This window comes from Oncorhynchus mykiss, chromosome 5 (genome assembly GCF_057628025.1).
Source record: "Oncorhynchus mykiss isolate SJ-2025 chromosome 5, ASM5762802v1, whole genome shotgun sequence".
NCBI classification, from domain to species: domain Eukaryota; kingdom Metazoa; phylum Chordata; class Actinopteri; order Salmoniformes; family Salmonidae; genus Oncorhynchus; species Oncorhynchus mykiss.
Window position 1 is genome coordinate 30520758 of NC_143026.1, and position 15512 is coordinate 30536269.

Genomic DNA, 15512 nt, shown 5'->3' on the forward strand with positions numbered 1-15512 from the left:
AACATTTTCCCTGACACCTAAAAGTACTTGTTACATTTGGACAGGAAAATGGTCCAAGACACACACTTATCAAGAGAACATCTTTGGAATCTGATGTGGCAGACTCACTCAACACAAATGCTTTGTTTGTAAATACAAAAACAAGACAAATGTGCTGTCTGGTTTGCTTAATATAAGAAATATGATACTTAAGTACATTTTACAAATTGAATTTAAAGATTGATACTTAAGTATATTTAAAAGCAAATACTTTTAGACTTACTCAAGTAGTATTTTATACTAGGTGACTTTCACTTGAGTCATTTTCTATTAAAGATATCTTTACTTTAACTCAAGTATGACTATTGGGTACTTTTCCCACCACTTTTTCCAGCAGTAGGGTAGTGCCAGAGTTTCTATCAGGTGGTCTTCGGAACTACAAGGCGTTCTACAGTCAGTGATAACAGTTCAGAGAAACTGACAGCTTTTTCACGTACGCACCAGCTGTAGATAAAATTATGTACTACAGTACTTATTTTTTAAAAACATATTTTTTAATCTGTCGTTTTCTGACATTCTGAAATGCGCTCACCTTGCATCTGCTGCATCATTATAGCCCCTTGTAACATTGGGTTGGGGGCCATGATGGAGGCCCGAGTGGCCATGTTGACCACACGGGGAGGTGGAGGAGCAGGGCCTGGTACAGCCATGGCCCTGGTCATAACAGAGGGAATGGGCATTACTAAGCAGTATTTATATACTTAACAAAAATATTTAAAAAACATGCAACAATTTCAATGATTTTACTGAGTTAGTTCATATAAAGGATATCAGTCATTTGAAATAAATTCATTAGGCCCTAATCTATGGATTTCACACAACTGGGCCAGCCAATCAGAATGACCCCCCCCCCCCCCCCCCCACAAAAGGCTTTATTAGACAGAAATTCTCCTCAGTTTCATCAGCAGTCCGGGTGGCTGGTGTTAGACGATCTTGCGGTTGTGAGGCAGGTTGGACATACCGCCAAATTCTCTAAAAAGATGTTGTGGCAGCTTATGGTAGAGAAATTTACTTTCAATTCTCTTGCAACAGCTCGTGGACATTCTTGCACTCAGCATGCCAATTGCATGCTCCCTTAAAACTTGAGACATCTGTAGCATTGTGTTGTATGACAAAACTGCACATTTGAGGGGCCTTTTGTCCCCAGTTTAATCAGCTTCTTGATATGCCACACGTGTCAGTTGGATGTATTATCTTGGTAAAGGAGAAATGCTCACTAACAGGGATGTAAACACATTGCACAAAATGAGAGAAATAAGATTTTTGTGCATATGGAACATTTCTGGGATCTTTTATTTCAGTTCATGAAACATGGGACCAACACTTTACATGTTGCGTTTATATTTGTTCAGTATATTTACACACAATACAGCCAAAGTCAAACAATTGGCCACGTTCATTTCGATAACAAATACTATTTAAACATTAAATGTGGAGTGCGTTCAGCAGGACAGAACAGTTTCCAAAGTTTATTCCACAGAAACTATACTGTTCTGAATGACCATGGGTATATTCATTTAGACGAAGACAGTAGCAAACAATAGCAAAATCTTTTGCAATGGAAACATTTTACAACAAAAACATGGAGTTTCTATTGGATACAATCAGGTAGGTTCCCTCCCGTTTAGTTCTCTTTACCTCTGTTGGCTTCAAGTTGTTTCCTAGTGAATAAACCTTGGGTTGAAGAAGGTTGTGATTATGGGGGAGTGCTGCACAGGTTTTTGCAAATGGTCACACCATAACCACCACACAAGACATGTTTTTTTCCAGAAACGCAAAAACAGTCTTACAAACCGTTACAGAACGTAGAGAAATGTTTCATTACCTGAACGCACCCCTGGAAAATTCAACCAAGATAAACATCACACCACCTGCCTGATATATCAGCAACAAGTGATGTAGCTGAGGGTTATACACCTTTTTTATTTCTTTCAGTGAGCATTGCGTATACTCACTTCTAAGATGGACCCCCATTAGTCGACTGGTAGATTGTTTGGTCGATCAAGATTGTTTTAGTACAGCAGTAGCAAATATATATTTTTTCATAGTACAGTTGACACCGGTCTGACTCGCGCCAATCTCAGTAAACTAATACATTGCAGAGGCCGCGTGGATGCCACAGTGGCTAAGATGCACGTCTCTCTCCAGAACGTGCTCTCCCGCCAATTTGTTCAGTCATTGTTTCATAACTTCGTGTGAATTGTTTGTGTATATCAATTCCCCATTACATGTTTAACCAGTAGTACATTTAATGTTAATTCCTAATCTACAATGTTCGTTTAGAGTAACTTCTGATAACGCATTCAATTTATTATTCCAGTCTTACCTTTCAGAGTGGACACACTGTTTGCAGAGCTCACAACCTATGCTACACTTGTGAGAAACAAGTTTTGGTTTATTTAATTCCATTTATGAGTTGTCAATTTAGTCATGGTCTTGTTTGGAGAGCTACTGTCCATGTTGAGAAAGGACTACACTTAGAAGTAGGCCTTTAGGCTACCTGGCCTGAATGCAAATTTAGGCATATAAATGTGGTTTACGCCATATCAATTATGTAGTACAATACAAAAATCATGTACAAAGTAGCCTACACAAATCGCAAATATATTTCACCCGTGCCCCACACACCTAGTTTCAGAGGAAACTCAGGCAACATTGCCCGTAAGAGAGCTTAACTGGTTGTCGCATTGAGCAGCTCACAGATTTGAACAACATCGGTAGGGTAGGAAAGATGTTTCAACTTATGATAATACCAGTAAATGCTAACTAAGGCAACAATGGGTATGCAAAGCATTGAAAAAGTTTGGTCTAAAGTCAGTTGGATCTTTGCGATGCGCAACTCAGCCATCATGCTCTGTTTGAATATACTTTTATTTTTTCTTACCTTTATTTCACTAGGCATGTCAGTTAAGAACAAATTCTTGTTTCCAATGACCCCCTAGGCACAGTGGGTGAGCTGCCTTGTTCAGGGGCAGAACGACCGATTTCCACCTTATCAGCTCGGGGATTCGATCTTGCAACCTTACAGTTAATAGTCCACCGCTCTAACCACTAGGCTACCTGCCACCCCTAAAGGCTTTGCAGATAAAAACTTCCTTATTTCATTATGATTTGTATAATTTGGGAGGGTATTTATTTTTGAAAACTCTGCCACTACATTGGAGCCTACAGGACAGAAACCCCACTAGCCAAAAGGTCTCTTGCTAGGTGCACAATTGAATTAAAAGCAACTACACCCTCACTCATTTTGTTTCTTCCCCAGACCTAAAATGTGTTATCCTGGTGTGCAGTGGTGATTTTAGCATGTACATCTTTAAAAAAAAAAATATATTTTTAAATTGAACCTTTATTTAACCAGGCAAGTCAGTTAAGAACAAACTCTTATTTTCAATGGCAGCCTAGGAACAGTGGGTTAACTGCATTTTCAGGGGCAGAACGACAGATTTGTACCTTGTCAGCTCGGGGGTTTGAACTTGCAACCTTCCGGTTACTAGTCCAACACACTAGGCTACCCTGCCGCCCCTTGATGGGGCAAACTGAAAAGGAGCATGCCAGCAAAGCCAACAACACTAAACAATACATTAATTGCACCATAACAGTGACAAACCATACCCACATTAAGCTGTCCCAAAAGCAAAGTCCCAACAGCAGTTCCAACACCTTACCACAGCTACACCTGGCTATCAGCAGAGCCTTGTCTGGCAGCAAAACAGTTCATTCAGTCTCATTTCCTGCCTTAGAAAAAAACAAATTATATTGCTGACTTGCTGACTGCCAATTGAGATGCACAAACTATGGCATAAGTGGACGACGAACAGATAGGAGGCGATCCGTAATTTTGACTAAGACATTAACGAGCGAGCTGTGATAGACGTAGTCAGTATACAGTGGCTTGTGAAAGTATTCACCCCCCTTAGCATTTTTCCTATTTTGTTGCCTTACAACCTGGAATTATTATTATTTTATGGTTTTTTTTTGGGGGGGGGGGGGGGTTGTATCATTTGATTTACACAACATGTTAAATATTTTTTATTGTGAAACAAGAAATAAGACAAAAAAACAGAAAACTTGCATAACTAGCGTGCATAACTATTCATCCCCCCCAAAGTCAATACTTTGTAGAGCCACCTTTGCAGCAATTACAGCTGCAAGTCTCTTGGGGCATGTCTCTATAAAGCTTAGCACATCTAGCCACTGGGACTTTTGCCCATTCAAGACAGCTTCTTCAAGTTGGATGGGTTCCACTGGTGTACAGCAATCTTTAAGTCATACTACAGATTCTCAATTGGATTGAGGTCTGGGCTTTGACAAGGCCATTCCAAGACATTCAAATGTTTCCCCTTAAACCACTTGTGTGCTGCTTTAGCAGTATGCTTAGGATCATTGTCCTGCTGGGAAGGTGAACCTCTGTCCCAGTCTCAAATCTCTGGAAGACAAACAGGTTTCCCTCAGGAATTTCCCTGTATTTAGTGCCATCCATCATTCCTTCAATTCTGACCAGTTTCCCAGTCCCTGCCAATGAAGAACATCCCCACAGCATGATGCTGCCACCACCATGCTTCACTGTGGGGATGGTGTTCTCAGGGTGATGAGAGGTGTTGGGTTTGCGCCAGACATAGCATTTTTCTTGAAGGCCAAAAAGCTCAATTTGAGTCTCATCTGACCAGAGTACCTTCTTCCATATGTTTGGGGAGTCTCCCACATGCCTTTTGGCGAACACCAAACGTGTTTGCTTATTTTTTTCTTTAAGCAATGGCTTTTTTCCGGACACTCTTCTGTAAAGCCCAGCTCTGTGGAGTGTGTAGCTAAAAGTGGTCCTATGGACAGATACTCTAATCTTCGCTGTGGAGCTTTGCAGCTCCTTCAGGGTTATATTTGGTCTCTTTGTTGCCTCTCTGATTAATGCCCTCCTTGCCTGGTCCGTGAGTTTTTTTGGGCGGCCCGCTCTTGGCAAGTTTGTTGTGGTGAAATATTCTTTCCATTTTTGAATAATGGTGCTTTGTGGGATGTTCAAATGTTCAGATCTTTTTTTCATAACCCAACCCTGATCTGTAATTCTCCACAACTTTGTCCCTGACCTGTTTGGAGAGCTCATTGGTCTTCATAGTGCTGCTTGCTTGGTATTACGTCTTGCTTAGTGGTGTTGCAGACTCTGGGGCCTTTCAGAACAGGTGAATATACTGAGATCATGTGACAGATCATGTAACACTTAAATAAAGTGCACCTGTGTGCAATCTAGCTTATGTGACTTCTGAAGGTAATTGGTGGCACCAGATGTTATTTAGGGGCTTCATAGCAAAGGGGGTGAATACATATGCACCCACCACTTTTCATTTTTTGGGGGGGCATTTTTTAAACAACTTTTTTTCCCCTTCCATTTCACCAATTTGGACTATTTTGTGTAAAAGAAAAAAAATAATTACAGGCTGTAATGCAACAATAGGAAAAATGCCAATGGGGGGTGAATACTTATGTAAGGCACTGTAACTATTTGTCCAGCACTATTGAAATGTACAGCGACAGAATTCAGAACATGGGTCGTTCTGACAGTATTCTCCCTGAACACCAAGTCAGAACCGTAGGATAAATAAAGTGGGCACATAAGCAGACAATTAAAGCTATTACAATAATCAATGACTACATTTCTCTAAAACAGGCTACATGTGCACCACCAAGATTGAACAATAGGCAAAATTATGATGGGAAAAGTGACCAAATTATTAGGGTGAGACACATGGGGTACTAACAGCTTACTACAAAACATACACTTAGTATTACTTTCTTAGCTACAGTATACATATCTCGCTGGCATTTTACATTATTTATGCAGCAGCATACAAGACATTTTTGGACTCACCATGTTGTGCTGTGCTCACTTGAACAGGAAGGTGGCATGGCGGTCCTTCGTGGGCAAATTTTGTCATCAAAGTTTGGCATTCTCTGGATTTATGATGTTTCCTAGACAACTGGGAACTCGGAAAAAAACAAAGGTCGAATCATGATAATGTCAATGATCTTTAGGTCGGAGCTCTAGAAAGAGGCCCGAGTTCCCGACTTGAAATTCCGAGTTGGATGACCATTTTTCTGAGTTCCCAGTTGTCTTGAACTCACTGAAGTAAGATTTCCCAGTTGAGGTGTTTTGAGCACAGCAGAAGTCATGTTGGAGGGACAGCATGGCCAATGCGAATGTTTATCCTTTTAAGCTGGGAAAAGATACCCTTAAACACAGACTTGGGACCACATACCCACTCCACTGAATAGCAGGCTAGCCATTGCTTTGAGATGCTTGCAGTTAGCCACTGATTCCTTCCAAACCTCTTAATGTTGAATTTGCGATTTCCAACTTGTTGTAATGTTTATGTCCAATGGCCGACGAGCACCGATACATTTTATCTGTAATTTCTCTTCATGGCTAGGATTGAAAAGGTTTTGCCAGTAGATTGTAGACTTCATTCTTGATGACTGTTAGTTTGCTAAGATTTTGAATGTATGATGTTGACATGATCAGTCCAATGCTACTGTAGATGTAGATGTGATTTGATGTCATTTTATCTGTGGCCAATGACCTTGAGCCTTCTTGGATGGGCACTTTAATGTAACTCTGGCAGCACCCAAGAGGCTTGAATTTTCAAGCTCTACCTTTAGATTTTGCGTTGACGTACTTTGTCCCCATGAGTGACAGTATAATGAGCCAATCAAACCGTAACTAGAAAACATTACCAAGCCCTATGCTCCGTATTTTTTGAAGGCTGCCCCACCACTACAGAAAGCACTGAGCTAAGCTGAACCACCTGCATTTTGGAGCTGCCTTAAGAAAGCAAAAAAAGAGACCAAGTTTGTATGCGCCACCAGCCCTGAATGAGGAGTCGCCACTGCTCGTGTGGTATAAGCATTGTTGGTGACTTAAACAATTTCTCTTCTATAAAACAAATACATTTTGAGAGTGAAAACCTTAAAACTATAGGAAAACCTAGAATTTTTACACAGTGCCCCATTCTGCCGCTGGGCAGGCTGTTTTTTTTGCAAAATTAGAGTATAGCAGCTTCTCCAGGCACCACTGTCAAACTGCTGCTAGCAAATCACACTTACATTTTAGGGTCTGTTTGTAAATTCACTCTATCTACCCCCAATTTCAAACACTCGTCAGTGTATCAGAGCACAGAATAACGGATTAATTTACGAACGTGTAACACCCGTTGAATATGACTGGTATGAGTAAACTTCGGCAAAAAAATGTTTTATTATTACCAGAAGCACAGTTATTAACATGAAAACAGCCTAACCAACTCTGCTAGGGTGAGTAAAATGGTCAAAGTTCTCTCATTTGTGTCTGGAAGTAGCTAGAAAGCTAGCCAATGTTAGCCGGTTAGAGTGCTGGGCCAGTAACCGAAAGGTTGCTGGATTGAATCCCCGAGCTGACAAGGTAAAAATCTGTAGTTCTGCCCCTGAGCAAGGCAGTTAATCCACTGTTTCCCAGGAAAGGAAGACGTGGATGGTGATTAAGGCAGCCCACCGCAACTCTCTGATTCAGAGGGGTTGGGTTAAAGGAAGACGTGGATGGTGATTAAGGCAGCCCACCGCAACTCTCTGATTCAGAGGGGTTGGGTTAAAGGAAGACTTGGATGGTGATTAAGGCAGCCCACCGCAACTCTCTGATTCAGAGGGGTTGGGTTAAAGGAAGACTTGGATGGTGATTAAGGCAGCCCACCGCAACTCTCTGATTCAGAGGGGTTGGGTTAAAGGAAGACGTGGATGGTGATTAAGGCAGCCCACCGCAACTCTCTGATTCAGAGGGGTTGGGTTAAAGGAAGACTTGGATGGTGATTAAGGCAGCCCACCGCAACTCTCTGATTCAGAGGGGTTGGGTTAAATGTGGAAGACATTTCAGTTGAAGGCATTCAGTTGTACAACTGACTAGGTAACCCCTTCCTGTTAGCTTGGGTGCTTGACTGCCGTTGTGAGGTAAGAACGCTCGGATCAACCCTTCTCCTTTGGAAGGCCAAGAGGTTCTAATCGTCATACCTGGTACATGTCTTAACACTTGTAACTCAAATTTCTCACATGCTTTTTTTCAAGTGTCAAATGTCATTTTTTGTACACATGATTTTTTCCCACCTGTCCAGTGTGTTCACAGGTGATTTGAAAGCTTGTTATGGGCATTTTTACACGCATTCATTGCACCTGTTCAGTGTGCATTTACAGGTGATTAGATTGTTTGAATATCGTACCTTCAGATGCATGAAATTGTGCCACAGCACACGTTCTGAATGCCTGTGTAGTAACGGGTACATTTCGTTGTAGCCCCTCCAAACTCAATTTCCGGGAATTTGACTTTAGGCCCGTTGTGATGAATCGCTTACTCGGGGAGGGAGATGTTTCTAAATATGGGTCAAATTTTTAACAATAATACATTACATTATAAAACATTTTAATTCAGCCTTTGTGGTTTGGAAAGTATAGTGACTATTGCTTTAATTTATTCATCAAACAAACGGGGTTTGGAAAAGTAGATACAAAAACAATCCCATCTGGTGGATGGAACCTGTCATAATTATTACTTAAATGTTTTTAATTTAGATTTTATACTTAGCTTGATACTTCAGACAAGGAAAAATTATGGATAGCTAATTCAAATGAAGAAAAAAACACGTGCTTTTCTTCAATACATAAAAATAAACCAAAAATTAATAATGTGACGTTAGCTACAAAATAAGCTGTTAATGAACGCGTGTAAAATGTGCCCATAACAAGCGTTCTGATCATCTGTAGAGACACATCAACTGTAAATGCACACTGAACAGGTGTAATGAACACCATATCAAGTGTTCAAATCACACACTGAACAGGCGAAAAAAAATTGCGTGTACAAAAAAATGACATTTGACACAAAAAAAAAATCAAGTGAAAAATGATATTTCTAAGTGTTAAAACGTGTTCCGGGTAAAATGATTAGAATCTCTTGGCCTTCCATATTCTCCCCTGCCAGAACGTCCAGTGCGCGCTAAACGCTCCTAATTAACTTACGACCCGGAGCGCACTCTGATAGCGGTGGCAATTTCCTTAGTAGGCCTGCTGATCCACGACCTCGAGTTCACATTTCTTACCGTCCTCCTTGGTGGTGATGATGATGATGATGCCTGGGTGCATGGTGCGATGGAGGCGGTTGTGGTGGCGCAGGCGGCGGCGGTGGAGGGGGCTGCTGGAACAGTTGCTGAAGCTGCCGCAGGTGACGGTGAAACTGTTGCTGTTGTTGCTGCTGCTGCTGCTGATGGTGGTGGTGTGGGTTAAACATTCCGGCGTTGTGTTGTTGGTGTTTAATGCTAAATTGCGTGTGTCCGTGCTTGTTTGCAGAAAAGCCTGTTGACGACACCTTCTCGGGTCAGGTCAGGATCTTGGTCAAGGAAAAACAAAGCGTTTGATAATAATCTGATCCACAATAAACCTCTAATCCAGCTAACGTTTTCATACTTAGTATACAGTACATTGCTACGTTTGTTAGCAACAACGCTATGGATGAAATAGCTAGCTATGTGTTTTTTGTAGCATGTGGTTTCTAGCTAACATTAGCTAGCCAGCAATAGCAAAACTAGTCAATGTCCACCCTCTCCGGATAACATAACTAGCTATATATCTAGCCTAGCAATTGGGCCTAGGATTAGCTAGTTATTTTTTGGCTAACAAGCAGTTTAGCTAGTTGAGATAACATTTAATCGGAATAATCAATGGTAGTTACTTTTCAATTACACGGTGTATTACCATTATTTGTATCATATTAACGTTACCTACTTTTTAACGGAATGAATTCTTTTAGAAGGGCAAGTTAGCCACGGTCTGCCTCCTGTTGAAAGTTAGCAGCGATTGTTCCGTTGAGACTGCGCACTTGGTACCGGTGTTTTACTGGGATGCGCACTCTGATTGTCGTTAATATGCGTGTGTCGCCCTCTTTCACTTAGGAGGCTGAAGTACAGATGACGTCGTTTAACCAATTCAGCACCATGGACAGATCAACACCTTCCAAACCAAAGCCTACCAAACATAATCAACATTGGCATAACACAATATGATATAGCTAGTATAAGTGTGTCAACATAGCCTATTTAGAAATAGCTGCATTGCTTACATAGCCTGTATTTTCTATTTCGTACAGCATAGCCTAGTACAAGAGAGAGCACACGAAGCCTAGGGGTGCAATTCTGTTGAGCTAGATCTCCGTGGTGCATGCGCGTCGGTGCAGGGATGTCAGCGTATTCTGAGAAGAGATCATCCCTCGGTGCTACGTGGTAGAGAGCTGAACATAGCTGTATAAGAGAGTGGGGAGAGGAGAAGCGTTCTGTGTAGAGGGAACACCGGGGAATCGTAATCAATGAGGGTGCAAGCAAAATTAAAATAGAAGGCGTATTCCAAACGTTGAAACACCTTTCACGGAAGGGTGATAAGGGCCAAGGACCGAGAGAAACGTTTTCCCTCATTTAATTATAATCTGTAAAGGAGCGACATATTCCCTTGCAATCATGGGGAACCGGGGGATGGAAGACCTTATTCCTCTGGTGAATAAAATGCAAGATGCCTTTTCGGCCATCGGTCAAAATTCTCAGTTGGACCTGCCTCAAATTGCTGTGGTTGGCGGGCAGAGTGCAGGGAAAAGCTCGGTGTTGGAGAACTTCGTTGGGAAGTAAGTGGTTTTGTGTTTTTGGACGCAAATGCATCTCTCCGTTATCAAAGTCTCCTAGGCTGCAATGGTTCTTGCACACCTACCCATCCCCATCCTCCCGTTCCATTGGCTTAGCTCCAGCCATGAGATCCATTGGATAACTTTAACATGATATAGAATGTCTTAAATAAAGATGATTTGCTGCAATTCTTGTTTTAGAATCACCAGTCCCTCTTCGAGAGTAGCCATGAGGGAATCTAAACATATTATTTGGTTACATAAAACCTTCCCTGTAGTCCACAGGCTAATTGCTGCAGTATGTACTGGTAGAGTACCAAACCAAAATGGACGTTTTGATTTTCTTGTTGGTGCTCCCTATTATAAAATCATTGTATATATTTATAAACAATATTAATTGCAATATTTCTTGGCGAATTCTTTATTTCCTATATGGTACTATTTTCAATGTTTGTCATAGTGCAAATCTACATTACATATAAAATAATCCCTCACTATTTTGCATTTCCTTTGATATTACAAATAGCCTATTGTATATTGGAGGTTACCAGTTCTTACAGACATCATAAATCTACCGGTTTAAAGGGGGTCGAATGGGGTGCGCATTTCCCTCCATTCTCAGTTTTTCCACCTTGCCCTCAGGGCTCATAGCACATTGGAGGCCACGGCCCCATATGTAGGGCCTTGTAAACACACAATTCCAACAAGAAAGCTTCATGTGTGGTTGTTTTTCAGACAGGGTTTCAATTTTGTAATTCATTAACCAAACACTCAGCCCACAAAATATAGATATTATGTGTATCTGATACACACCTGGTGTGAGATATGAATAGACTACATAACATGTTTTTTGTGGCCAGTTAATTATGTCATAGTCCCTGTCATAGACACTCTCACGGAGTTGATGATGGATAAACCGCATATCTCCAGGGACACAACCCCGCTATACTCTGCAGTATGACCTTGCGAAAATACATAGAGAGGGGAGAGAGAGTCGCTCTGAGCCCTTCGTCTTCAGCTCCCCATCCATCTGTTAGTGCTTAGCTAGGCTGCTGCACCCGCTCAGCACCAGGCAATGACACAGATGAAGGATCTTAATTTGATCACTATTTTGTTGCTGAGAATTTTCCTACACATAGGAAATGCAAACCTGTAGTGTATTCAAGGTTTAAAAAGGCTTCTAAAGTTTGTAATTTCCACTTTAAAATGTCCGACTAGATTTGCCCTAACGAAAAATGTGTCAACACCTACAAAAAATCCCCATGAATTATAATCCGCATAATATATTTCATGTTGCTGCAGGATTATTATCTCCTACCAAGGCAGGGACATAATACAGCAACTACCCTGAGATTTATTATATGGATTGGGGCATTACGTCCCGTAGCCATTTCCTTGGTCATTCCAGGTCATATCACAACCAAATGTAAATGAACTCATTTGGAGATACATTATTAAAGGGATACTGCGAGATTCTGGAAACCATTTTTCTGTCTCTGCGTGCAGCACTAAGGAAATTAGCATACGCTAGCAAACCTATAGACATCCAGTCATTGCGCTAACGGTAGTTAGAATTGGCTCGCAAAATTACCTTTAAGTTCTACATGCAGTCGCAGAGACATAAAATGGTATCCATGAGTTCCTCGGACTCTGGATAAGTAGAAAAATGGCTTAATTGCCAGAATCTCACAGTATCCCTTTAAACATATCCTTGCACACTGCAATACATGAAGAATGAAATTCATTTCTGTGCAATTGAATCTGCATCCACCACCAATATGGGATGTGAACGCAAACTTTGCCATATGTTGCACAGCTAATTTCATTCAGTGATGTTGATTGTTGCTTGGCACCTGTGTTAGCCTTTGATTGCTTGATACCCATTACAGATAAACAGTACATTAATAGCTTTCCATTTTTTGTTAACACAGTGCAATGTGAAATATAGGTCAGTCGGAGTAATAACCGAGAAATGGTCTTGTCAGCATCTTAGATGTTCTAGTGATTGAGGTCCACTCCACTGTTAACAGCCCTGTTTAGGCTCCCTTTGCACCAGTCATCAGTATAGTGGGAATTATGGGCAAAACACCCTGACCATCTAATCATTATCTTAAATGTTCTTACTCACTTCCTTCAATAATAAGGCTATAGATAGTCACGTTAACTATGATCATTACAGACAGCAATAGTAATGGCATCTTTTTGTAGTTATTTTTTTTTAAACGCAGAGAATAAGGTCTGTGGTAAACACAGGCTTAATAGATCTTATATGCTTTGTTCTGTGAGATAATCTCCATCAGCTAACATCCCTTTTTGTGAATTTTGAAGCATTTATGTAATCAAAGCAAGTCAAAAGCTAACGATGTGCTAACATGTAAAAAATAAAACTACACCTCAGGTCGCAAGCCTTTGACGTCTAGCTAAGAGGCTTAGCTTACTTTATCAGACGGACTCAAAGTCTCCTCTGGAAAACATTGTTTGGGAACCAATAACACTAGCACCATCCTGCTGAAGAGATATGGTTGCAGCCTGGAGGAAAACAATCATTGCGTTTTCGTTCAAGCTGGTGAGCAGAAAGCTAACTAAGCGAACTATCTTTTTGACAGACTAGTGTAGTGTAGACTAGTTTTCATGGTCGGCATAGTGACATGAGACATTTTGCGACTAATGTTGGAGTTAAATTTCTCTGGTAAACTCTGACATTTGTAGCTGAAATTGTTGGCATTAAGTAGGAGTAGGGGATAATGTAATGTCAGTCTGCTCTTCCTGACCAGCTGCACTGACGTCATCTGGGTCTTCTTGATCACAGGCTACTGCCACACCCCCTGCCTGCTGTTTTCTATTATGTAGTTATTGCCTCCGCAAGGCAAACCAACAACCGAAATGTCAGTATAGAGACAAAGTGGAGTCACAATTCAACGGCTCAGACACAAGACGTATGTGGCAGGGTCTACAGACAATCACGGACTACAAAAGGAAAACCAGCCACGTTGTGGACACTGACGTCTTGCTTCCAGACAAACTAAACACCTTCTTTCCCCGCTTTGAGGATAATACTGTAAAGTGCCACGAGGTGGCCCGCTACCAAGGACTGTGGGTTCTCCTTCTTCGTGGCCAACGTGAGTAAGACATTTAAACATGTTAACTCTCGCAAGGCTGCCGGCATCCCTAGCCGCGTCCTCAGAGCATGCGCAGACCAGCTGACTGGTGTGTTTACGGACATATTGAATCTCTCCCGATCCTAGTCTGCTGTCCCCACATGCTTCAAAATGGCCACCATTGTTCCTGTACCCAAGAAGGCAAAGGTAACTGAACTAAATGACTATCGCCCAGTGGCACTCACTTCTGTCATCATGAAGTGCTTTGAGAGACTAGTCAAGGATCATATCACCTCCACCTTACCTATCACAATAGACCCACTTCAATTTGCTTACCACCCCAATAGATCCACAGATGATGCAATTGCCATAACACTGCACACTGCACTATAACATCTGGACAAGAGGAATACCTATGTAAGAATGCTGGTCATTGACTATAGCTCAGTATTCAACACCATAGTACCCTCAAGCTCATCATTAAGCTAGAGGCCCTGGGCCTCAACCCCAACCTGTGAAATTGTGTCCTGGACTTCCTGACAGGCCACCCCAGGTGGTGAAGGTAGGAAACAACATCTCTACTTCGCTGATCCTCAACACTGGGGCCCCACAAGGGTGCATGCTCAGCCCCCTCCTGTACTCCCTGTTCACCCATGACTGCATGGTCATGCATGCCTCCAAATCAATCATCAAGTTTGCAGATGACACAACAGTAGTAGGCTTGCTTACCAACAATGACGAGACAGCCTACAGGGAGGAGGTGAAGGCACTCGGAGTGTGGTGTCAGCAAAACAACCTCTCACTCAACGTCAACAAAATAAAGGAGATAATCGTGGACTTCAGGAAACAGCAGAGGGAGCACCCCCCATCCTTATCGACGGGACAGCAGTGGAGAAGATGGAAAGTTCCTTGGTGTACACATAACGGACAAACTGAAATGGTCTACCCACACAGACAGTGTGGTGAAGAAGGCAATTTGTCTCGTCACCTAAATCCCTCACAAACGTTTACAGATGCACAATTGAGAGCATCCTGTCGGGTTGAATCATTGCCTGATACAGCAACTGTACCGCCCACAACCACAAGGATCTCCAGAGGGTGGTGCGGTCTGCACAACGCATCACTGGGGGCAAACTACCTGCCCTCCAGGACACCAACAGCACCCGATGTCACAAGAAGGCCAAAAAAATAATGAAGGACAACAACTACCCGAGCCACTCCCTGTTCACCCCGTTACCATCCAGAAGGCGAGGTCAGTACAGGTGCATCAAAACTGTGACCGAAAGACTGAAAAACAGCTTCTATCTCAAGGCCATCAGACTGTTAAACAGCCATCACTAACACAGAAAGGCTGCTGCCAACATACAGACTTGAAATCATTGGACACTTTAATAAATGGATCACTAGTCGCTTTAATAATGCGGTTTTAAACATTTCGCAAACATTTCGCTACACTCACAATAACATCTGCTAACCATGTGTATGTGACCATTAAATTTGATTTGATTAGATTTTTGACACACTCTCTCTCACTGTCAATCCTACTCTCACTGAAACAATCATTTAATGTTCTCTCTACTGGGGCCTTGCTGTAATCTGTTGGCCTTTGGATTTTTAATAAAAATTATCAGCGTGTAGCAGGGATGGGGCTCATTTTGTAGATGCAGACAGAGACAGTCTCTGTCTGTCTGGATGTGTGGACATAC

At 41.8% G+C, this 15512-nt stretch overlaps 2 protein-coding genes and 1 long non-coding RNA gene across 36 annotated transcripts in view; 2 read left to right on the top strand and 1 right to left on the bottom strand.

Annotated features, from left to right (window-relative positions):
- The window catches only part of LOC110524741 (uncharacterized), a 25139-nt gene extending 15150 nt beyond the window's left edge, over positions 1-9989 (bottom strand). The window contains exons 1-3 of one of the 2 annotated variants that reach the window (XM_021604630.3): positions 9826-9989; positions 9144-9430; positions 572-693 (exon numbers count right to left, since the gene is read on the bottom strand). In XM_021604630.3, coding sequence (XP_021460305.3) covers positions 572-693; positions 9144-9331 — 310 coding nt within the window. In that variant the 5' untranslated portion in view covers positions 9332-9430; positions 9826-9989. The remainder of the gene's footprint in view (positions 1-571; positions 694-9143; positions 9431-9825) is intronic. The other variant, XM_090234444.1, reaches the window with a different exon arrangement.
- Positions 1-15512, top strand: part of LOC149983240 (uncharacterized) — a 392257-nt gene that overhangs the window by 265090 nt on the left and 111655 nt on the right. The window lies entirely within an intron of this gene.
- LOC110524742 (dynamin-1) overlaps positions 9389-15512 on the top strand; it is an 85202-nt gene continuing 79078 nt past the window's right edge. For all 33 annotated transcript variants that reach the window (XM_090234419.1, XM_090234420.1, XM_090234418.1 and 30 more), the window contains exon 1: positions 9389-10711. In XM_090234419.1, coding sequence (XP_090090545.1) covers positions 10551-10711 — 161 coding nt within the window. In that variant the 5' untranslated portion in view covers positions 9389-10550. The remainder of the gene's footprint in view (positions 10712-15512) is intronic.